At 43.8% G+C, this 25,073-nt stretch overlaps 2 protein-coding genes across 3 annotated transcripts; one reads left to right on the forward strand and one right to left on the reverse strand.

Moving 5' to 3' along the window:
• The first annotated feature begins 881 nt into the window (after positions 1-881).
• LOC112214188 (methionine aminopeptidase 2) lies at positions 882-8,751 on the forward strand. The gene is made up of 11 exons (XM_024372769.2): positions 882-1,064; positions 2,136-2,237; positions 2,568-2,630; positions 2,957-3,059; positions 5,035-5,196; positions 5,364-5,545; positions 5,693-5,787; positions 5,866-5,962; positions 6,942-7,045; positions 7,534-7,649; positions 7,732-8,751. The coding sequence occupies exons 1-11, from the start codon at positions 911-913 to the stop codon at positions 7,982-7,984; spliced, it is 1,431 nt and encodes a 476-aa protein (XP_024228537.1). The 5' UTR covers positions 882-910; the 3' UTR covers positions 7,985-8,751.
• Positions 8,752-9,253: 502 nt separating this feature from the next.
• Positions 9,254-23,851, reverse strand: LOC112214189 (ubiquitin carboxyl-terminal hydrolase 44). Of its 2 annotated transcripts, XM_042297990.1 has the most exons (7): positions 23,737-23,851; positions 21,209-22,140; positions 20,456-21,096; positions 16,657-16,855; positions 11,696-11,804; positions 11,268-11,509; positions 9,254-11,124 (listed from the first exon to the last, which is right to left on the reverse strand). In XM_042297990.1, exons 2-7 carry the CDS (start codon positions 22,002-22,004, stop codon positions 11,000-11,002), a joined length of 2,112 nt encoding a protein of 703 aa, XP_042153924.1. In that variant the 5' UTR covers positions 22,005-22,140; positions 23,737-23,851; the 3' UTR covers positions 9,254-10,999. The 2 variants fall into 2 exon arrangements, with proteins under 2 accessions (XP_042153924.1, XP_042153925.1); XM_042297991.1 differs by lacking the exon at positions 23,737-23,851 and having other exon boundaries at positions 20,456-21,132; positions 21,299-22,021.
• Between the last annotated feature and the right edge of the window lie 1,222 nt (positions 23,852-25,073).

Below are 25,073 nucleotides of genomic sequence, written 5' to 3' on the forward strand. Positions count from 1 at the left end.
AACAGAAAGAGAGAGGGCTGTCTGACATACCTAATGAGGTTTCCCCTGGTGTGGAAGTACATGAGGTATTATTGGGGGCAGAGCAAAAATGTCCATCTTCACACTGCAAAAGCCACATTTAGACTGAACAGAGCAGCAGTGTGTGTCTCCAACAACCCAGCTGTCCAATCATTTTAGAATTATGTACTTCCATCCCTCTCTCCCCAAAGAACCACGGAGCAGGCAGGCAAGGCCTCTTGTCTTTATTGAATTAGCCTCAGCATCCTTAAACAACCAGCAGGCATCATGTCAATTTGCTGAACTGGCTTCCTCTCCTTAATGTCCAGAGACTTCAAATTAATGGTGAAACTAAAGGGTGGAAGCGTACTGCTTGGGATTTGCTGCTTCCTCATCTGGCTTTCCCAGTGCTCCCAGATCAGGGAAGGAGCCTAGGGCATGGAGTCGACTATTCTTGAGAGAATTTGGAAGCTGGTAGCAATAGAGTTCTTGTTGTGTGGTGACTGACGGTTATTAAATTGCTCCTGCTGCTGGAATAAGTGTATGGAAATGTATTGTCCTTTCTCCAAATCCCTTGTCACCTAGTATTAATGCATGCTGCCATCTAGCGGCCAATATTTTTCTTAGTCGTAATAATAAAAATAAAGGTTATTAAGATGTATAGTACAACATACATGTACATGTTGTTAATACACATTAACCAGGTTTGTTGAAATCGGGCTGTTTACTGTGTATATTATTTTGTCTCTGGGGATACATATTTTAGGATAATTGTGATGGTGAGCCATGAATGAATTCCTACAACAATTTTGCATTCAGCTGAGCACCAGCACGCGCTCAGCTGAATCTGCAAGTTTCTCATTCAGCTTACCCACAAACCACCGCGCTTCCTTTTCCACTAACGCCTGCAATCATGGCGGATCTGGTGCAGGAGAAGGTACCGGAGGTGAAGCTCGAAGAAGACACGGTCCTGAACGGAGATGCAGAAGAGAAAGAGGAGGTAGACCCTTCCGAGGAAACAGCCAAGAAGAAGAAGAAAAAGAAGAAGAAGAAGTCGGCAGGCCCCGGTAAGAGTTACAGACAGGCCAGTTACCGCTGAGCCGTGCGTGCCTAGGGAAGAGTGTGCCTTGTGAATCGTGCGCCAGGCCTTATGAAACACGCCTCGCTCTCATAACACACCCGTAGCTCGATAGCTAAGCATGGGGCGATACTTCTGTCAATCCGACCACGAGGCCGAAATGTCAGTAAGCAGACGGAAAAAGTCATACAAGCAAACTTAGTAGTTAGTTAGCTGGCTAGATATCTTGCTAGCTTAACCGCAGTTCATAGTCCTTTGCTGGCAGGTTCCACAAGTCGCTAGCAAGTTCAAAACCAAGTTTTGATGTTTCGTAATGTGTGGTGGAATGCTGTTATGTTAACGTTAGCTTTCTTACATAACGTAAACGCCAGAATACAGTTTGATTCCATAGACTTCCATGGTCGAGGTTGTAACTATGTTTCATAAAAACTTATATTTAACACTTAACTAGTTACACATGATTGACCGCAATGATTGCCCCGCTGCCTGCTAGCGAGCTATGAAACGTCAAGATACTGTTTGATTCAGACAGCATGCGCACTGTACTCTGCGTACTCACTGCTGACAACGTTGTCCTCGGCATGTGCTATTTCGAGCAACCCATCTTCTTGTAACAAGCTCAACTAGCTACAGTTCGCATGAATTATTCCAAAGGATGTCAGACAGTTGCCCCTTTTAAATTGACATACACAACATTTAGCTTGTAATGTGTGTGTTTACATCAGTAAAGCAGGCTTAGCTGCGTGGGCGTGTACTGTCCCCCAAGGTTATACACAGATGTTAATACTCTCCCCTCTCCTGCCAAGTCCCTGACCTCGGGGATACACTTTGCGGAATGGGATCATTGTCCACAGTCCAAAGGGATCACTTCCCCACTGGACAGTGCCTTCCCTTGCACGCACATAACACATCTCTCATCCTCCCGTCCCTCTGGCCTCCTGGATGCTCTCTGTTGTGTGTGTGATGGAGCTGTGGTCGCCACGGCCGACATGTCGGGGTTAGTAAGATGTATAGAATGAGCTCACCCATGTGTATCTGTCTCTGCAATTTATGACTGCAGTAGCCGTCACCGAGGCTGAGGGCAATGGAGTGGCTGACATGACACAACAGCTGGAGAAGCAGGCTCTGGAGGACAAAGAGAAAGAAGAAGACGGGGAGGATGGTAAGAGATCGTAACAGTACTCTACCGTAGCCTAGTACTAGACAGCCCCTGACCCAGAACCACATGGGCCGAGCTCCAACCATGGCTCCTCACACCCTGCTGTGGAGCAGCTGAGCAGGGTTCAGTCCTGTTGTTGTGGCCTGTGAACCAAATCCTAACCACCCTTAACCTTAACCATCCGCATGTCTGACCCTTAAGGACAGCACAGAGATGACCTCGCACATGACTACATGCGCACCAACCAATACATGGCTTGCTGGGAGCTGATAAACTCTTGTGTGACATTTGAATATGACTTAATGACTTCAAATTCCTCCCTATTTCTCTCAGATGGAGACGAGGGGGAGAACTCGGCAGGCAAAAAGAAGAAGAAGAAGAAAAAGAAGAAAGGACGTGAGTTGATCTTATTTCATTTGACACTTAAGTTATGGCTTTCACTTTGTCTGGTCATGTATATGGTGCAATGGGAGAGTAGACTATGATCTAGTGATGGATATGATTGGCTGCCTCTCTGCCATACTGCTGCACTCTGAAGCATAACCATAACCCTGCACCCATCTGAGTGCCTCCCCCCTCAGGTCCTCAGGCTAATGGGCACGTTTGACTTTTCCCTGAATATTGCTGTGTCACCTCTGGAATTCCAACTCAAACCTTCTAGATAGTTAATGAAATAGTAATGAGCGCTTATGTGACTGTTTGTTTCTTCTGGTCTTTCACAGCCAAAGTTCAGACTGACCCTCCGTCTGTGCCCATCTGTGACTTGTATCCAAGTGGCGTTTTCCCCATCGGTCAGGAATGTGAATACCCCCCATTACAGGATGGGTAAGGTTCATACACACAATCTCACAAAACACCTACTCTTGGCTTGGTGTGTGGTTTGTACTTGGCTAGTGTGGAAGCGGGGCCCAGCCTCTTATTTCCCCAGCACTGTGTTATACTAGAGTGGCAGCTCCTCTGATCATCATGCTATACCTGTCCAACCTTCAACACAAACTGGTAGCTACCAGAGAGACTGGGGCGGGAGATTTGAGTTTGTTCTAAAATAAACAGTGCTGCCTGGCATACATGCATCTGTCAGTGTGGTTATCAAACAGAAGTGACAGGGTGGTTCTTCACCTTGGATCTCTTCACTGATGTGAAACTCATTGACATAAAGGGCTCTTAAAGATGCGCTATGCAGAAATCACTCCTCCATTTCCTGGTTCCTAAAATTCCAATAGTTTGCCTAATTTCAGTTTGTGACAAAACAAGCAAGTATAGTGTCAAGAATCATTGTACAATCTTATCTGCTGTGAAATATATATTTTCATAACCCCAAATATTGTGCTTTCAGCTGCTTGAAGCTGGTATACAAAACTGAAAGTAAATAACAAAACTTAACCGGAAGCATAGAAATATCGCACATAGAACAGATCAACCGCTTCTTAGTCTTGCATTCAATGAGAATGACAGATCTATGACACACTTTTCCATGTGAATTTGGTCAGGTTGCTGAAAAAGTTACATATTGCAGCTATAACAACACCCAAAACACTGTTGTCGTCATCAGCATAATTTCAGTTTGGTTTATCCTCTAGCCATGCTTGCATTGATCCCCCCCTCAGTCACGATGCTGGGTGCGGGAGTAAGATGTTCCGTAATTTCCGGACTATAAGCCGCTACTTTATTCCCACGCTTTGAACCTCGCTGTTTATACAATGACGCGGCTAATTTATGGATTTTTCACGCTTTCACAACATTCATGCCGCCAAAAAACTGAGCACCGTCACATAATGTGACGTAAATCGAGCGCGCTCAAACTTCCCATCATTCTGATTACGGTAGTAATTTTGTCACCCTCATCATGGCAAAGACACGGAGAAATGCATATGATGCAGCTTTCAAGTTGAAGGTGATCGATCTGGCTATTGGAAAAGGAAATAGAGCTGCTGCACGGGAGCTTGGCCTTAATGAGTCGATGATAAGACGTTGGAAAGCAGCGTGAGGAACTGACTCAGTGCAAAAAGACAACAGCTTTCAGAGGGAAGAAAAGCAGATGGCCCAAAGTATTTGCAGCCACTCGACATCAGTGTAAATCGTGCATTTAAGGTGGCGCTCCTTGTTCAGTGGGTGGCTTGGATGACAAGTGGGGAGAAATCCTTCACTAAAACAGGCCGCATGCGAAGAGCAACTTATGGTCAAGTCTGCCAGTGGGTCCTGACAGCGTGGAGCATTGTCAAAAAATCCACTATCATCAACGGGTTTCGAAAGGCTGGACTGCTGCGTGTTGAAGGGGCAGCATATGCCTAGCGGGGTATTTGCCTCCGGATGAAAGTGACGAGAGCGACCATGAAAACGATCCAACATCGGATGAAGCAATTCTGAGGCTATTCAACTCCGACACCGAAGGAGATGGCTTCAGTGCACAGGAGGAGGAAGATAGTGACCAATGACTTTCTTGGTAGGCTACTGTTTAATTTTTGTTACAAGCCGTGTTTCGTTTAAAGGCTGTGTAAAGTTCATTTGTTTCAATGTACCAGTAGGCACCTGCGGCTTATAGACATGTGCGGCTTATTTATGGACAAAATACATATTTTTTAATAATTCAGTGGGTGCGGTTTATATTCAGGTGCGCTTAATAGTCCAGCAATTACGGTATACGTGGGCACTAACCTTCAGGGTGGTCGTGCAAGGACAAAATGTTTGTGTTTTCTAACTTCATTGCTGATTCCCCTTGTGAATTTCATACACAGTGATGGGAAGAAGTGTGTGTGTGTGTGCTGACCGCTAACCTTGTTGCTGATTCCCCTTGGTGCAGGCGTACCGCGGCGTGGAGGACCACCAATGAAGAGAAGCGGGTTCTGGACAAGGCCAACGAGGAAGTGTGGAGCGACTTCAGACAGGCTGCTGAGGCTCATAGGCAGGTCCGCCAGCACGTCCGCAGTTTCATCAAACCTGGCATGACCATGATCGACATCTGGTGAGCCTTCATCATCATCTTCACAGCTGAGATGTTGCTTCCTATTCTTTCTATTTGTCAGTCTTTTTCCTTTGCATTTTATCTTTTGCATATGTCCGTTCTTGCACTTTCATCCCTTCATTATCAATTTCTCATCTCTTTCTGTATAACCAATCTCTCTGTTTCAGTGAGCGGTTGGAGAACTGTTCCAGGAAGTTGATCAAGGAGAATGGTCTGAATGCAGGCCTGGCCTTCCCCACCGGCTGCTCTCTGAACAACTGTGCGGCTCACTACACCCCTAACGCAGGAGACCCCACCGTACTGCAGTACGACGACGTCTGCAAGATCGACTTCGGAACACACATCAACGGTACACCCCTGCCACAGTACACACACGGTTCAGCTGACACACACATCAAAACATACTCGACACATAAACGTATACAAATGCATATAAACACACAACTAACCACTCAGACCATGTAGGATGCTGTGCTCACTCGTACTGTGTTTTCAGGTCGGATTATTGACTGTGCCTTCACCGTCACGTTCAACCCAAAGTATGACAAACTGCTGGAGGCCGTGAGAGACGCCACCAATACTGGAATCAAGGTCCGACATTGATAGAATTTGAAGTAAGTGTAGTTCAGGTGTTCAGTCTCATCTTAATCATGCTTCATCATTCTGCAGTGTGCTGGAATCGACGTGCGTCTTTGTGACGTTGGAGAGAGAATTCAGGAAGTGATGGAGTCGTACGAGGTGGAGATTGACGGAAAAACATACCAAGGTACTGAGCTACTATATAGAGGTCGACTGATTTTTCAACGCAGATACCGATTAATTGGCTGATTTAAAAAAAAAAAATTGTAATAATGACAATTACAACAATACTGAATTAACACTTATTTTAACTTAATATAATACATTAATAAAATAAATTTAGCCTCAAGTAAATAATGAAAAAACTGTTTTGGAGAAGAAAGTGCAATATGTGCTGTGTAAGAAAGCTAACGTTTCAGTTCCTTGCTCAGAACATGAGAACATATGAAAGCTGGTGGTTCTTTTTAACATGAGCCTTCAATATTCCCAGGTAAGAAGTTTTAGGTTGTGGTTATTATCGGAATTATAGGACTATTTCCCTCTATACCATTTGTATTTCATTAACCTTTGACTATTGGATGTTCTTATAGGCACTTTAGTATTGCTAGTGTAACAGTATAGCTTCCGTCCCTCTCCTCCCTGGGCTCGAACCAGCAACACAACGACAATTTGCGCGCACTAACTAGCTAGCCATTTCACTTCGGTTACACGAGCCTCATCTCGGGAGTTGATAAGCTTGAAGTAATAAACAGCGCAATGCTTGACGCACAACGAAGAGCTCCTTGCAACGAGAGGCAGGTCGTTATTGCGTTGGCCTAATTAACTGTAAAGTTGCAAGATTGCATCCTCCGAGCTGACAAGGTGAAAATCTGTCGTTCTGCCCCTGAACATGGCAGTTAACGCACCGTTCCTAGGCCGTCATTGAAAATAAGAATATGTTCTTAACTGACTTGCCTAGTTAAATAAAGGTATATTAAAAAATATATATATAAATAAAAATACAGATTTCCGATTGTTATGAAAACATGAAATCGGCTCTAATTAATCGGCCATTCCGATTAATCGGTCGACCTCTAATATATATATAATCACACACACACAGTGAATTTGTTGTAATTTATGATTGAAGATAATTCCTCACAAATGTTAATTTGAATAATTTCCAGTGAAGCCAATCCGAAACCTGAACGGCCACTCAATTGGCCAGTACAGGATACATGCCGGCAAGACTGTCCCCATTGTCAAAGGAGGGGAAGCTACCAGGATGGAGGTGTGTATCTGTCTTACTGAGCGTTTGAAGAGCAAGGGGGGAGATAGGGAGGCAAGGTTAGAGAGGGCTGCTGAGTTAATGGTGTGCTGTGGGAGGGTGACCGAGTAATGATGCTGAGTTAATGGTGTGCTCTGGGAAGGTGACCGGGTAATGATGCTCAGTTAATGGTGTGCTGTGGGAGGGTGACCGAGTAATGATGCTGAGTTAATGGTGTGCTCTGGGAAGGTGACCGGGTAATGATGCTCAGTTAATGGTGTGCTGTGGGAGGGTGACCGAGTAATGATGCTGAGTTAATGGTGTGCTTAGGAACCGAGCCAGGTCCAATTAGTCAGTAACACAATACCTGCTTGCCTGAATTGGTGTCGTCGATGATCAAGGAATTTCTGTAACACACGTTTGACTGCCCCTGTATTTGTTTGACTGCAGCAGTGTCTTCCTACCCCAATAAGTGTCCTTTTTATGACTGATTCCCTCTCTTGCACGACCAGGAGGGAGAGGTGTACGCAATCGAGACGTTTGGCAGCACAGGGAAGGGCGTGGTCCATGATGACATGGAGTGTTCTCATTACATGAAAAACTTTGATGTGGGACACGTCCCAATCAGGTAAGTTGGTTGCCTGTGTGAACACTGGACTGTGTATTCCACAGAGGTTGTACCCTCTATCTCTACCCCTCTCTCCCCCCAGACTCCCCCGGGCGAAGCACCTGTTGAACGTGATCAACGAGAACTTTGGCACGCTGGCGTTCTGCCGGCGCTGGCTGGACCGGCTGGGGGAGAGCAAGTACCTGATGGCCCTGAAGAACCTGTGCGACCTGGGAATCGTGGACCCCTACCCCCCGCTCTGCGACACCAAGGGCTCCTACACCGCCCAGTTCGAGCACACCATCCTGCTCAGGCCCACCTGCAAGGAGGTGGTGAGCCGAGGGGACGACTATTGAATACTGAACCCAACCTCATTCAAACCGCACCACAACCCCTCTACTCCAATACAGAGAATTGACACACTGAACCATCTGCCGGCACTCTAACAGAAAAACAGCATCTAAATACAGGACCTTGCTTTGGTCTCTTCTCATTTCTCCCACCTTGGCAGAGCAGCCAGTAAGGGCTATGAAAAATGCTGCTGTAAGGTACCCCCACAATGCATTTTTACCGCTATTTAAGAGCGAGCATGGAGAGACTGGCTTACGTAGCAGCGGCTGAATCTTTTTTCCCCTCTTTTATTTCGGTGACATTGAAGCCAGAACAGCCATATAATCTCAAATAAACTGTTAGTTTAACTGCTTAGAACGTGAAGAAACAAACCTTTCCTTACCAAAATAAGTACCCTCCTCAAGTATGCATAGGGCCTAGTGTGTCCTAATCAGGAAAAACTCCTGACCCTTACTGCAGTCTTTCAGCCTGACCCTACAGGACCTAGTCACTCGATTGCTCTTCGGAACCCTGAAATTGTACAACTTCCCCTTTTTTGAGTTCTGGGTGGGAACGATGACGACTAGACAACCACACATCTACAGCTGTATGTTTGGCTTCATGTTACAGGGAGGAGACTCTGCTCCTCCAGTATTTGTTTCTTAGATATTTGTAAAATATCTTTGAAATGGTTGCTGCCACTATATGTACCCAAATGTAGTGCTTAATTTTGAATGCCCTGGAAATGTTTTTGTAAGAACAAAAGTATTGAAATAAAAAATGTTGCTCTGTATTCCTTGATTGGCCGATGGGGTTGGATACATTTTTTAAATTCAACCTTTAACTAGGCAAGTCAGTTAAGAACAAATTCTTATTTACAATGACGGCCAATTGTGCGCCGCCCTATGGGACTCCAAACCAGGGTGTCTGTAATGATGCCTCTAGCACTGAGATGCAGTGTCTTAGACCTCTGCACCACTCGGGAGCCCACTGTTCCTTCACAAGCTTGCAGGCCTCCAGTAGATTCTATCAGAGAGGAAGAGGCAAAGCAAGAGATTTCACTCTCACAAAAGCATTTCTATGAGCTTACTGTGGACCTAAGCTTGTTGCCTGCTTTTTGGGATGACTACCATTGTTAGGGCAGAGACAGGAGCGTCATATACAAATCTCAAGTCTAGTAGGCAGCCTCTTTCCCCATAATCCACTGAGGCAGCCATTATGTATGCCCTATTTAGACAAGTGAAAGGAAATTGTGAGGGCTACAGCGTGGTGTGGATTTTTAAAAAAGTACACGTTTTCTTAGAAAAATGAAAATATATTCTCATTTTGAGGTAATTCTATAAAAATTGAGGTAAGAATTTGCATAGTATCACTTCCATAAATGTACAACACACCCGAGGCAGTATGAGCACAATGCAGACAAACATATCGGACAGAAAAAAGGATGAAGTGGAAATGTGCTTTGAATTCTCCCCAAAAGGTGAATCTAGAGATGAACAGCATTTAGGTTGAGCAGTTAAGCTAGTACCAGCATGGAGATATTTTCTCACACGCGTACAGTTTTGAACACACAGCAAGGATCTACTTGCATCAGTCTGGCTATTTTATACTTACATTATACAGAGCCAACTATATTGTGTGAACACATATGCTGGTATACACACACGAGACGGGTCAGACCTGCTGGGGGGGAAGGAATCAATTACAAAACTATAAAAAAATCTAACAGTCAGTGGCCCTGTTTTTTTTTAAACAACTTTTGTGAAAAATCCTCAATGTCCGAGTACACAAAAATACATTCAATATTCTAAATGCTGGCCTGGGTGAGACTGCATTTTATAGTCCGCTACAAAGAACTGATACCAAATACACTTATGGCAAGGGAACTACAAAAATAGATATGTTCTGATAACGAAGGGCACTTTTCTATGACACTTGTTTCTGCTGTAGGGATACCAACCAAAAGTTAGGAGGCAACAAGCCTAAAAGCACCAGCACCACAAAAGACATCTATATTCTGAAGACAGAGGGCAGGATTCAGCTAAAAACAAACATCCCTTTGGAAACTGGTTATAAAATAGATTTCCCAAAACCAGTCAAAGAATATATCTTGCAAATGTTCTGTAATTGTTTTTGGAGAATCTGAGATACTTTTTAAACATTTCCCTCGTGCTTTGGCGTGAGGTCAGTAGTTAATTATGAACCATTTCCTGACCGACCAGACTTACTAGAGAGAGCGATACCAAAGATGGTGGATTAATTAAGATGTCCCACTCAGGCTGTTTACCTTTTCTTTTTTTAAATGTCACTGTTCCATTCCAATAAGTGGTGGCTCTCCCATAGGCACCAATGCATTAGCAGCTGGGTCTGGCCTGCTTAGTTCATTGACTGTATATGAACCAGAAAATAGAAGTGAGTGAGTTGTCTCCCCCTTCCATCTCTTGGCAAACCAAAAAGGGTTCAACTCTAAAGACTATTTATGGAGGGAATTATCTACATTCCATTTGAGAATTTGACTGACTGACATCCCTTGGTCAACTGTCTAAAGTGGCTGTGGAAACATTTTAGTTGATTCAAATCGTTTAAGAAAAAGAAAAATAGAGCACAGAAGAGCAGAAAGGTTGACACCTGAATAAATCTGAACTACAGATTACACAGTCACACCTGGCCAAAGTCTGTCTCTACTCCTGTAAAGGCGTGTCTATAATACAACGCACAACTTGGCTGATACTCTTGATAAAATGAACCTATACACTATCAAACACAAACACGTTTGACTTTTCTTTTAAAACCCATATAAACAACATGTACAAGAAATTCACAAAGACCAAAAAAAAAAAAAATGAGTGTGTCTCTCTTAGAAAAATAATGATACAATGAATCATTCCTCCCCCAGAGGAGATAAAATGCCCACAAAGAAAGAGTGTGAGAGAGGGGGGTGGAGATGTTTTGGTGGTGGTGGTAATGCTGATGATGACATGTCACTGGACTGCTGAGGTACAAAGGAGGAGGATTGGGGCGGGGCTCAGTGGGTTCTGGTCCTATAGAGGCCTGTCTTTGTCCTGAGTGAAGCGCTGCGTGTAGAAGAGTATGTAGGCCTGGGCGCGACACACCTCCTCCACAGAACACACGTTCAGCTTAGAGTCATTACAGTGGACCCAGAACCCTGAGAGAGGGAGAAGGAGAAGAGAATGGGTATTAGCTGTAGGTAGATTCCATGAAAATGTATCAAGAGAAGGTTGTGTCATCTTTGGATTTGTAATTTTTACGTAAAAATGCATTTTGCGTGTGAGTGAGAGATGTTCTTACTTCCTTCTTTGTTGTAGCAGTAGGCAGTGTAGTGGCCAGAGCCGAAGCCCTTCCCATGATGCATCACCACAGAGGACAGTTCGTACAGGAAGTGTTTGGGGCTCGGGGAGCCAGCGGGGGTGGGACTGGAGCATGGCGAGCCCTTGGGGGAGGGGTCTCTGCAGCAGTATGGCTCCATGTTGAGGAGCTGGTCAAAGCTGACGTGGACCCCAATCTTCTCCCTGTGGTTTCTCCCAGACCACCTGACGACCAATCACAAGCACAGAACACTCAACGAACACGTCAACAGACCAAATCACCAAATAAGACAGCTAGAGTGTTTCAAATGCATGGTTGTGTTATGGTTCTTGAGCAATTGCTATGTGCTCAATGGTTACCTGCAGGGTTTGAGGTGCATGGGTATGTTATGGTCATCATGCGGTCAGTACCTGAAGCGTTTGAGGTGCAGGCGCAGGACCTGAGGCAGTTTGTGAACCATCAGCTGTTTCTGAGCTTCAGTCAGGATGACGGGCTTGGAGGAGAACCTCCGCCGCTTACCTAGAGACAAGAGTGAGCATTAACCCACACTGTAAAACTAAACTTGCACACTAGAGGGACACCTCAGACAGGGCCAGAGTTGTGAGGAGTTGAGCGTGTGGAAATCGCGCTCATGGAGCAGTGCTTACCTCCTTGAAAGAGATAATATGCCAGGCCTATTGTATAGATTATAGAACAAAAATTAACTAAACATTTAACCCATAAGAGTCTTATAGCCCTGTCTAATCCGGGCGAGGTGGTTCTACACTGGTCACCCCGGGCATCACGGGCTCATTTAGCTATTTGATTTGGAATTTGAACACACGTTGAACTATAACAAAAATATATTATAATTTTATGAAAAAATATTTTTGATTTTACTTCTATTAGCCCATACAAATGCATTGAATAACATTCACTACATGGAACAGATAGTTCCTGAAGAAATATCAAAAGGAAATTTGTTCTGAAGTGTATCTCCTATATCTGAGTGTCTGTCCTATATCTGAGAGATACAAGATCAGGAAAAACATGAGTTATTATATATTTTTTTAACCCCTTATTTTTGCCACTAAACAGTCTAAACCATGTCTAAGCTGGGGTGGGGTTCTACTAAGCTAAATGGAATTGTTTTAAGTGTCATACCAAGGATACATTTGCTATTTGATTTGAAATTTTAAGTATCAAAACAATAGCCTTACTGCTATTAGGCCATACAAACACAATGAATAACAGATTCACTACATGGAACAGATAGATTTTTTGGGGAGGGGGGAAACTAAATTAAGTTTGTTCTGAAATGTCTGTCCTATATCTGAGACATATAAGAAAGATCAGCAAACATGTTATTTTTATTTTATACATGTATTTAACACCAGTCTCAATGTCAACAGTGAAGAGGTGACTTCGTGATGCTGGCCTTCTAGGCAGAGTTGCAAAGAAAAGCCATCTCTCAGACTGGCCAATAAAAATAAAAGATTAAGATGGGCAAAAGAACACAGCCTAGAAGGCTAGCTTCCCGGAGTCGCCTCTTCACTGTTGACGTTGAGACTGTTGTTTTGCGGGTTCTATTTAATGTAGTTGCCAGTTGAGGACTTGTGAGGCGTCTTTCTCAAACTAGACACTAATGTACTTGTTCTCTTGCTCAGTTGTGCACCAGGGCCTCCCACTCCTCTTTCTATTCTGGTTAGAGCCAGTTTTTGCTGTTCTGGGAAGGGAGTAGTACACAGCATTGTACGAGATCTTCAGTTTCTTTGCAATTTCTCACATGGAATAGCCTTCATTTCTCAGAACAAGAATAGACTGACAAGTTTCAGAAGAAAGTTCTTTGTTTTTGGCCATTTTGAGCCTGTAATCGAACCCACAAATGGTTATGCTCCAGATACTCAACTAGTCTAAAGCAGGCCAGTTTTATTGCTTCTTTAATCAGAACAAAAGTTTTCAGCTGTGCTAACATAATTGCAAAAGGGTTTTCTAATGATCAATTAGCCTTTTAAAATTATAGACTTGGATTAGCTAACAACGTGCCATTGAAACACAGGACTGTTGGTTGCTGATAATGGGGCCTCCTCTGTAGATATTCCATTGTTTTTTTATCCAACGTTTCCAGGTACAATAGTCATTTACAACATTAACAATGTCTACACAGTATTTCTGATCAATTTGATGTTATTTTAATGGACCAAAAATGTGCTTTTCTTTAAAAACAAGAACATTTCTAAGTGACCCCAAACCTTTGAACGGTAGTGTACTTCCATTCATTTTTCCATCTGGTACCGGGGGACCTTCAGACGAGTCTTGAAAGGCCTGTGGACGTCTTAGAGCAAAACAACCGACTTGTTCGTGAGAGTCTCACCTTCGCACAGAAGGGTCATATTAGTGTGTAGCCCAAACTGTTTGGATGTTAGAAGTTGGCAGATCGGCTGTACCAACTTCAGACGAGTCCCAAGCTGTTTGTGGGGGTCGTAGAGCAAAACGGAGAACACCATCATGTTCGTGAGAGGGGTCAAAATAGTTTGTGGGCCAAACCGTTCACACGCTACAGACGATTTGTGTGAAGACCAATTTTCGGGATGCCTCATGGTGAGAAACACGCTCTAGCTCTGTCACCGCAGGTGCGGAAATGAGACATAGGCAGATGCAGTGGATGGAGATGCATCCAATGCAAAAAAAAACTAACAGATTTTTATGGGGATTTTTGTATTATGCTAATTAGAATTCCACAGGGCACATATAGAGACCTTAGGGGGTTTAACTTCTTGGATATAGGGGGTGCTATTTTAATTTTTGGATGAGAAACATTCCCGTTTTAAACAAGATATTTTGTCACGAAAAGATGCTCGACTATGCATATAATTGACAGATTTGGAAAGAAAACTCTGACGTTTCCAAAACTGCAAAGATATTGTCTGTGAGTGCCACAGAACTGATATTACAGAAAAAAAACAGATAAAAATCCAATCAGGAAGTGCCGCATTTTTTGAAACCGCCTCATGCCAATGACTCCTTATATGGCTGTGAATGGGCCACGAATGAGCTTAGGCTTTCTGTCGCTTCCCCAAGGTGTCGACAGCATTGTGACGTATTTGTAGGCATATCATTGGAAGATTGACCATAAGAGACTACATCTACCAGGTGGTCGCTTGGTGTCCTCCATCGCAATTATTGCGTAATCTCCAGCTGCAGTATTTTTCCATTTGCTTCTGATGAGAAGCCAACTGCCACCACTGATCGATTATTGAATAGATATGTGAAAAACACCTTGAGGATTGATTCTAAACAACGTTTGCCATGTTTCTGTCGATATTATGGAGCTAATTTGGAAAAAAGTTTGGCGTTGTAAGTGACTGCATTTTCCGGTCTTTTTCTTAGCCAAACGTGATGAACAAAACGGAGCTATTTCGTCTACACAAATAATCTTTTTGGAAAAAAATGAACATTTGCTATCTAACTAAGAGTCTCATCATTGAAAACATCCGAAGTTCTTCAAAGGTAAATTATTTTATTTGAATGCTTTTCTTGTTTTTGTGAAAATGTTGCCTGCTGAATGCTAGGCTCAATGCTATGCTAGGCTATCAAAAAGCATAGTTTAAAAATCTGAGATGACAGTGTTGTTAAAACTTCTTGCGACTAGCAATCCCGTATCCGGGAGCGTAATCATAGCCTCAAGCTCATTACCATAACGCAACGTTAACTATTCATGAAAATCGCAAATGAAATGAAATAAATATATTGGCTCTCAAGCTTAGCCTTTTGTTAACAACACTGTCATCTCAGATTTTCAAAATATGCTTTTCAACCATAGCAAAACAAGCATTTGTGTAAGAGTATTGATAGCTAGCATAGCATTAAGCCTAGCATTCAGCAGGCAACATTTTCACAAAAACAAGAAAAGCATTGAAATAAAATCATTTACCTTTGAAGAACTTCGGATGTTTTCAATGAGGAGACTCTCAGATAGCAAATGTTCAGTTTTTCCAAAAAGATTATTTGTGTAGGAGAAAATGTTGTTTAGAATCAATCCTCAAGGTGTTTTTCACATATCTATTCGATGATATATCATTCGTGGAAGTTTGGTTTCTCCTCTGAACCACATGGAAAAATGCATGCAGCTGGAGATTACGCACCCATTTTGACGGAGGACACCAGGCGGACACCTGGTAAATGTAGTCTCTTATGGTCAATCTTCCAATGATATGCCTACAAATACGTCACAATGCTGCAGACACCTTGGGGAAATGACAAAGTGTAGGCTCATTCCTGGCGCATTCACAGTCATATAAGGAGACATTGGAACACAGCGCCTTCAAAATCTGGGACATTTCCTGTTTGAAATTTCATCTTGGTTTCGCCTGTAGCATCAGTTCTGTGGCACACAGATAATATCTGTGCAGTTTTGGAAACGTCAGAGTGTTTTCTTTCCAAAGCTGTCAATTATATGCATAGTCGAGCTCTTTTCGTGACAAAATATCTTGTTTAAAACGGGAGCGTTTTCCATCCAAAAATGAAATACTGCCCCCAGAGTTTCAAGAGGTTAACAAAAGGCTAAGCTTGTGTTTGAATATATTTATTTCATTTGCAATTTTCATGAATAGGAAACATTCCGTTATGGTAATGAGCTTGAGGCTATGATTACGCTCCCGGATACGGGATTGCTCGTCGCTAGAGGTTAAGAGATCTGATTTTTGGTTTATAAATACTTTGCTACAATGACACACTTAGCTAGCTACCAACCCCGTTCCTTTCTGTTAGCATGTGCACCTACTAATTACACCATCATGCTTTCGGGATACCTGTCTTTTCAGATTCCACAGTGATTTTTTTGTTGTGGACCCCAAACATCACTGCCCTCCCCCTCTTGCTCTTGGTCCTCCTCATCTTTGTAAGGCACCTTGATTTTTCACCTGTGTGTTATATCAGTTCCTTTCTGAAAATATATAGCATACTAGATAACAGTAACTAAAGCAAGGGGCTAAAGCAGCACACAAGTAGACTACAAATGCATGCTGGTCCGGGCATGCCCTGAGCTTGTGAAGTGAGCACTACTGGAGCGAAATTGGAGTGGGCGAGAAGGCCGACACTCCAGTCTTTGGGAAACTCGCGCCACGCTCCATTCAAATTCAGCACGCTCTGCTCCAGCTCCGCTCACATGCTCTGGACAGGGCTGTGTGAATGTGAATAGTCAGTCTAACTATAGCACTGGATGGTAGTTTGACATGCAGAGACAGAATTTATTATTATTATTTAAAAAATGTAATCGAGAAAACAAACTGCTTTGGCAAAATTATTGTACCTCTAACAATCATACCATTGAATGAATGTGTTTGTGTGTGCTCACTGTGTACATTTTTGTATGTGTGCCTCGGTCACTCACTGTTGCACTGGTCGCAGGCGTAGATGTTGCCCTCCAGGGCTTCGGTCTCCGTGAACTTGGCCAGCATCTCCGTCAGCTGGCACGAGACCTGCGCTGCGCTCTCCCGGCTGTTGCTGTGGTAACGCTCAGGGAACTCCAGCGATAGGTCCCAGAAGGGTTCTACCGTGTTGGAGCGGTGGTCACATGCAAGACACGTCACCTGATGGAGGGGGAAGAGAAGAGAGAGCGATAGAAAGAGGCGGGGCAGAGAGAGAGGGAGAAAGAGAGAGTTAGGGGTATAAAGTGAGGATGAGAGAGAGTTGTGTGAAGGCAAGCCAAGGGCAGCTGAGCTAACTAATGCAGTAGCACACACAGGAACTGGATTGTCTGAGATACACAGCTTTAGAAACACTGCCCCCCTTCACACACACACTCACCCCCTTGTTAGGAAAGAGCAGGTGTGGGTGTATGCTCAGATAACTCAAGACACTCCTCTCTTTCACATACACCGAAGCAGAAAGTACACACGTTCAGTCACACTCACTCAAGGGTAAATCGATTTGAATTCAATCCCTTTTGATTTAAACAAACCTTTCCGTACATGTTAAAACATTCAGGAGTTAAAGGTGTTCAAAGTTTTGCATACCCCACCCAACAGGGTGAGACATTCATGTCTTTATCACTGGAAAAGATAAATGGTTGAGTTTTGATATCATTTAAACTGCTTACAAACAGGGTTGTGAAACTATTTTTTTATTTTTATATATACACTACTGTTCAAAAGTTTGGGGTCACTTAGAAATGTGTTTTTCTTTCAAAAACAAGGACATTTGTCCATTAAAATAACATCAAATTGATCAGAAATATAGTGTACACTGTTAATGTTGCAAATTACCTAGAAAGGCATCATCCCGGATTCGCCTCTTCACTGTTGAAGTTGAGACGTGTTTTGCAGGCACCATTTAATGAAGATGCCAGTTGAAGACTTGTGAGGCGTCTGTTTCTCAAACTAGACACTCTAATGTACTTGTCCTCTTGCCCAGTTGTACACCGGGGCCTCCCACTCCTCTTTCTATTCTGGTTAGAGACAGTTTGCGCTGTTCTGTGAAGGGAGTAGTGCACAGCGTTGTACGATATCTTCAGTTTCTTGGCAATTTCTCGCATGGAATAGCCTTACTTTCTCAGAGCATGAATAACTGACAAGTTTCAGAAGAAAGGTCTTTATTTCTGGCCATTTTGTGCCTGTAATTGAACCCACAAATGATGATGCTCCAGATACTCAATTAGTCTAAAGCAGGCCAGTTTTATTGCTTCTTTAATCAGCACAACAGTTTTCAGCTGTGCTAACATAATTGCAAACAGGTTTTCTAATGATCAATTAGCCTTTTAACATTTCTAAGTGACCCCAAACTTTTGAACGGTAGTGTATATATAAAACTTTTGGAACCTTTTACATCTTTTACCTAAAAACATGTAAACTCTGCCTCTTTACATATGTTGTAGCTTAGGGTAAAGTAGGGTCTAAGCTACAACATATTCAGAAATGAGAAGTCAGAGATTACGTGTTCAAAGGTTTGGGATCACATAGAAATGTCCTTGAAAGAAAAGCACATTTTTTGTCCATTAAAATAACATCAAATTGATCAGAAATACAGTGTAGACATTGTTAATGTTGTAAATGACTATTGTAGCTGGAAACGGCTGATTTTTAATTGAATATCTACATAGGCCCATTACCAGAAACCATCACTCCTGTGTTCCAATGGCATGTTGTGTTAGCTAATCCAAGTTTAGCATTTTAAAAGGCTAATTGATCATTAGGAAACCATTTTGCAATTATGTTAGCACAGCTGAAAACTGTTTTTCTGATTAAAGAAGCAATAAAACTGGCCTGCTTTAGACTAATTGAGTATCTGGAGCATCAGCATTTGTGGGTTCGATTACAAAATGGACAGAAACAAAACCCTTTCTTCTGAAACTCGTCAGTCTATTATTGTTCTGAGAACTGCAGGCTATTCCATGCAAGAAATTGCCAAGAAACTGAAGATCTCATACATCGCTGTGTTCTACTCCCTTCACAGAACAGCGCAAACTTCCTCTAACCAGAATAGAAAGAGGAGTGGGAAGCCCTGGTGCACAACTGGGCAAGAAGACAAGTACATTAGAGTGTTTAGTTTGAGAAACAGATGCCCCACAAGTCCTCAACTGGCAACTTCCTTAAATAGTACCCGCAAAACACCAGTCTCAACGTCAACAGTGAAGAGGCGACTCTGGGACGCTGGCCTTCTAGGCAGAGTGGCAAAGAAAAATACATATCTTAGACTGGCCAATAAAAATAAAATATTAAGATGGGCAAAAGAACACAGACACGGGACAGAGGAAGAATGGAAAAAAACATTATGGACAGACAAATCTAAGTTTGAGGTGTTCGGATCACAAAGAATATCATTTGTGAGAAGCAGATAAAATGAAAAAATGCTGGAGGAGTGCTTGACGCCATCTGTCAAGCATGGTGGAGGCAATGTGATGGTCTGGGGGTGCTTTGGTGGTGGTAAATTGGGAGATTCGTACAGGGTAAAAGGGATCTTGAAGAACGAAGGCTATCACTCCATTTTGCCATGCCATACCCTATCCTGTGAACGGCACTTAATTGGAGCCAATTTCCTGCTACAACAGGACAACGACCCAAAGCACAGCTCCAAACTATGCAATAACCATTTAGGGAATATAATGGAGTGGCCAGCACAGTCACTGGATCACAACCCTATTGAGTTGTTGTGGGAGCAGCTTGACCGTATGGTACATAAGAAGTGCCCATCAAGCCAATCCAATTGTGGGAGGTGCTTCAGGAAGCATGGGGTGAAATCTCTTCAGATTATCTCAAAAGATTGACAACTAGAATGCCAAAGGTCTGCAAGGCTGTAATTGCTGCAAAAGGAGGATTCTTTGACAAAAGCAAAGTTTGAAGGACACAATTATTATTTAAATTAAAAATCATTATTTATAACCTTGTCAACATCTTGACTATATTTCCTACTCATTTTGCAACTAATTTCATGTATGTTTTCATGGAAAACAAGGACATTTCTAAGTGACCGCAAACTTTTGAATGGTAGTGTACGTTAAGAGGTTAAAAAAAAATTAAAAGTCAATAACAAAACAAAAATCAAGTCATTATAGTAGTTTGACAACCCTTTTTGTAAACTTTTAAATTATAGAAATCTCAACCATTTATCTTTTCCATTGATGAAGACATGGATGTCTCATGGTATGGTATGCAAAAGGAGTCAACTTTGAACACTTGTCGAGTGTTTTTGCATTCAGGTCCAAAAAGTTCATTTCTGAGCCGTTCTACAATGGGCAAGTATGTACGGTTTCGTTCAAATCAAAAGGGGTTCTGTCGAAAAGTTAATGAATTCAAAATGGATTTACCCTTCCATGAACTTTTAAAATGACGGAGCTTCAGAATGTGTTGATCTGCCATTGAAATGTCCCCATTTCTTGATTGGAGCCAAGCACATTTAGACAGATACATTTTTGACATATTGTATTTTATATATATTTATTTTATATTACTATCAAGACATAAATGTGGTAACAGTCACACACATTGTGCAGTAAAAGCTCCCATCCAACTCCCTCCAGTAAGATCACTACTAATTAATGTAAAAACCTTTTAATCCCTTTTTCAATCCATTTTAATCCATGTCCAGACTGGTGAATCACAAAAGTGTGTCTATATCATTATAAAAGTGTGTACTGTGTATCAGTCTGTGTATAACTGTGTTTGGGAGAGTGTGTACCTCTCTCTTTTTCTTACCTGGCTGAGGAGCTGACCATGGAAGATGGTGTTGACTACGCTGAGCACCTGCTTGATGAGATGTCTCTGTCCGGTTGACACACCAGCGGGTGGCATGTGAGTCCCTGTGCTCTCCAGCTCGTGCTGCACCTTGTCAAGCAGCTCACACAGGAACTCCTGGGCATCCTGCTGGGCGTAGCCCCTGAAGGCTGGGATCAGCTGCCACACCGAGTGCAGCATTGCGAAGGGCGACACCAACGCCCACTTGCCCGACCACATCACCTGGAAGAGTGTGTGCAGCTCATGACACAGGGAGATGTGCTTGGAGCTGGGCTCCTTGGGCTGAATCAGCTCCATACTCCGGGCTCTGGAGGCCCCCCCACTTAGCCCAACGCCCACCTGGGGGCCTCTCCTCTGGGCCAGCGGGGAGGATGACACTGGGCCCCCGGGGCTGGGAACCAACAGCTGGCCGTGGACGGCCGAGGCCAGCAGCTCCAGCCGGAGGAAACACTCCCTGAAGATGTGAAGGTGGCTCAGCACCTGCAGGATGGAGTTCATGTAGCATGTGTTGCCTAGGTTACGCAGGCCCGTGACACCCGGAGTGACAGTGGGCCGCCGTTTGAGGGGCGAGTCGCCCTGTTTGGAGGGGGCACGGCGGGGGGCTGGAGAGGGGGCAGTCAGGGCTCGGACAGAGGAGGCTCTGGGTTTGCCTTTGGTGGAGGAAGAAGGGGTTGAGTAGCGAGTGGGTTTGGGCGCGGGGTTTTAGGGGGCGGCCCATTCTCTTGGGGGTGGGGGTGGCGGGGCTCTGGGTTCTTGGTCGGGGTTTGAGGGGAGACTGGGGTGTGTAAGTGGTGCTGGGTGTGCGTGTCCGTGTGGGGCGGGGGGCGACAGCGGCGGCGGCAGCAGCTCTCTGACTGGCTCTCCTCAGGCGGTGGCTCTTCCTTGGTGGGGCGCTCTCCAACGCTTCCTTTAGCTGCCTCTTCAATGTCTTCCTCCTCTCCCTCAACTCCTTCCGCCTCTCCTCCTCCTCCTCTCTCTGCCTCTCCTCCTCTTCCCTCCTCTTCCCCCCTTCCGTCAGGCTGAACCAGGTGTGGAACACTCGACCCATCAGTGCCCGGCGGCGGTGCCAGAGCGCCGTGAACATGCGGTCCTCGTCCCTCAGCTGCAGTTCACTGGAGCCGCAGGGCTGGGGGGCGTCGGGCGGGGTGCTAGCCGATCTCAAGGTGCGTCCTGAGCGCGTGGTGACCTCGTAGCGCTGGCTCTGGATGGCACTGAGAGTGGAGCGCAGCAGCTTGAGGTCTCCCGTTGCATTGTCGTTGAGCACATAGTCATCACACAAGTAGCAGAAGACATAGAGCTCGTTGACCTCCATGGCCAGCGGGTGGCGATGCTGCAGGAAGTGCTGCAGGGCGTGCTCCTCGATGTAGCGGCCGCATGCAACGTGGGCGCAGCCAAGGCAGGCCCACACTGACTCTGTGGTGTTGCAGTCCACGCAGTGCCACTTCTGGGGGTTGAGGATGGAGTGGTCTGGGGCCAGCCTGAGCCGCCCCACGTGCTTACACCTGTCCATCGCACACACTTGCTGGGTGGCTCAGTCCGTGTGTGTGTCTGTGGGTAGGTGAGTGTGGATGTGACACGTCCACACTGGGGCTTCAGATCACCATGGCGAGCTCAGAAACAGGGTTTGTCCCATGGCATGGCTTTTTCTGGGGAGGAAGAAAGAGAAGAGAGACTGATTGAGAAAGGCAGTTGTACAAAACTCTTTAAATATCTCTAATCTCTTCTCAGTAGAGGCCTTACCCAAATCGTATGAAGAGATCCTTTGTTTTACAAGATGCCTGTTAGTGAAAACAATTGTACCAAAACCTTTTGTCTTGCTTTTTAACCCACAACCCATTCTGGTCTTTATAATAATTTGTGGTCACACATTTAACCAGTTAGCTTTCGAACATGGGGAGGGGGAGGGGGGGGGGTAGGCACTTCCATAGCACAGTTTGAAAACTGATGGGGTTGAGGGTTCCTGTTTTAGAGTCTCAGCGCCATCATCATCACCCCCCAATGGGGCCAAAGGGAGACTTAAGCCTGGCAAACAAAGGGGGGCTGAGCTGGGAGGGTAGAGCACCCTTTGTATGTGTACAGGCAGCCTTACAGAGAGAAAGGGGCAAGAGAAGAGATGGATAAAGAAAGGGAATGGAGAAAGAGATGGATAGGATGATCAGAAGGGAAACTAAACTTGATGATCAGAGGCTGCCAGTCCCAGCTACTATTACCCTTCTCCATGAACCAATCTATAATCTATTTAGGAGGAGGAGAAACAGTACAGCGCCAACCCTGACTACACAGGTCCAAGTTCTAACTGTGTTTATTTACCATTCCAGATTGCCTTCGTGTGATTTAAATAAGTAGCTGTTACCACTAAAGGAGTTTCTGGCTGGAATGCCCTGACTGAGTCTGTCAACATTGTACCCCTTTGACCACTGTTTTTATATAACATGTAATCAATGCAATTGTGGTTTTATGACCATAGACATTCGTGATTTAATGCAATTGTTGTTTTATAACCACCAACAATCGTGATACATTGTTTAGTTTTTTAATCCACGAAAGATCTGGTGGGCAGTTACTAGCAATGACATCCCTTTGCTTCTGCTTCATTTTACCCAGTCAACACTGATAAAAAGCGCGAGATTTGTGTTTTCAAACCAGATAATTTAGCTAGCAAGCTTTCCCGGACGTGTTTACCACTTCACTAACGTTAACTCACTTGAGATTGGTAAATTGTCCCCGCAAAATAACTTTGAAAACTAGCTCTAGCTAACAATATCACCAAAATACTGGTAACTAACCGCTCCTTCTTCTATCCTGATGTCACTAACTATCTATAGTTATAACACGGCTAACGTTACTGCTGACAAGAACCTACTCGTAAACTTATCGAGGAGGATATCAAAGGCTCGTGCGCGCGCCTAAGGTGCCCTTGTGCTTTCTTTCTCTGTCTGGCGGTATGTATCTTCTAAATAAAAACACATCGAGTATCTAACGTAATATAGCTAAACATAATCGCTAGTAAAATAATAAAGTATCCAACTAGTTTGTTGGCTAACTTGGTGAGTAACATGGCTAGCAGCAACAAAGCTAATCTTGTCGAGCCAAGTCTAAATACGTTAGGGATCAATGCGTCAGGGTTTGAATTGTTTATCAAACATAATAGTTAGTTTTCAGATGAATGTGTACACCATAACAACTGACACGAATTGTTTAAAAAAATAAATAAAAAGGCGAAAATTGAAAAAGTACCATACCTATCCTTCAAGGCACTTATTCCTCTGATACTAAAATGGTCGCCATCTTGTATCTACTCTTGTCGCGTGGTGTTGGCTCGAGCGCGTCCGCGGTAGGGTAGTGTCAAGTGTCGTTGTTGCATGGCTCAAGGTAGAGGCTCTCCTAACATCAGATCTAGGATCAGATTATTCTACACTAATTCTAAATGTTATCATTGAGGTGATTAGAAAACATCTGACTTTGTATCAGTGGTTAGGGGCAACCTCTAACCTCCTCAGCACAGATGGCACAATTTTGTGACATAATCTCAGGATATTGTCATGTCAAATTCATGAAGCCAGGCCTACACAACACAGTCAGAGAACATATTTGACATAAAAGTGAAGTGGACCTTCACATTCCATTAAGCACATTCTGCTGTTGAGTATGACATATAGACCACTGTTTGGCACTGCACTGCAAATGGGCTATTTACCTTTGCTACACTAGTAACACTAACAAGTATTTTTTTCTATTACTGCTTCTGGAAAAACAATTGCATTCAAAACGTTTCAATGCCACAAGATGGCAGTGATGTATCAATCAATGTTCAAGTTGTGCGTGAGAATATGTTGTAAACATTGCATGCGAGAGTATTATGTGTGTGTATGTGTGTTGGAGAGATGCAGGTGTAGGGCTCCATGCTGGTTAATGATGGCATTGGGGGCTGAAGGCACACACTATAGAGATGGTATCAGACTAGGTGTCTAACATTAAACCCCAGAACTCCTGAGACATACTGTAAGTCTTAGACATGCTAAATAAACCTGAGCCTAGGACTGACTCGCTCAAATATACCCAATGTTCCCAAACTCTGTCAGCAGCTCTGGCCTCATGTGGAAAATGTCCTGACACAGTGAATGTGAGAATGAAGGGATACAGTCAAGAGACATTGCCAACCGTCACTCTGCATAAAAAGGGGTACTGAGAAGGAGGATTGTTGATCACTAAACAGGAAAAATGAAAGAATATGCACATGAAACCGGGTTCTCACACACACACAGTCTTGTATAAATAACCTTGTGGGGACACAAAATTCAGTCCCATTCAAAATCTTATTTTCCCTAACCCCTAAACCTAACCTTAACCCCAAAACCTTAACCCTAAAAATAACCCTATCTCCTAAAACGAACACTAATTCTAACCGTAACCCAAAACCCCCTAGAAATAACATAAGATCTTGTGGGGACTAACAACATGTCCACAGTTGGTCTAATATTTGTTTGTTTACTATTCTTCTGGTCCCCACAAGTATAAACACACACAGACACTCACCTTTCACTCACTCACACACCTGGTACTGCTGAAAGCTCTTCTC

This window comes from Oncorhynchus tshawytscha, linkage group LG15 (assembly GCF_018296145.1).
Source record: "Oncorhynchus tshawytscha isolate Ot180627B linkage group LG15, Otsh_v2.0, whole genome shotgun sequence".
Lineage (NCBI taxonomy): Eukaryota > Metazoa > Chordata > Actinopteri > Salmoniformes > Salmonidae > Oncorhynchus > Oncorhynchus tshawytscha.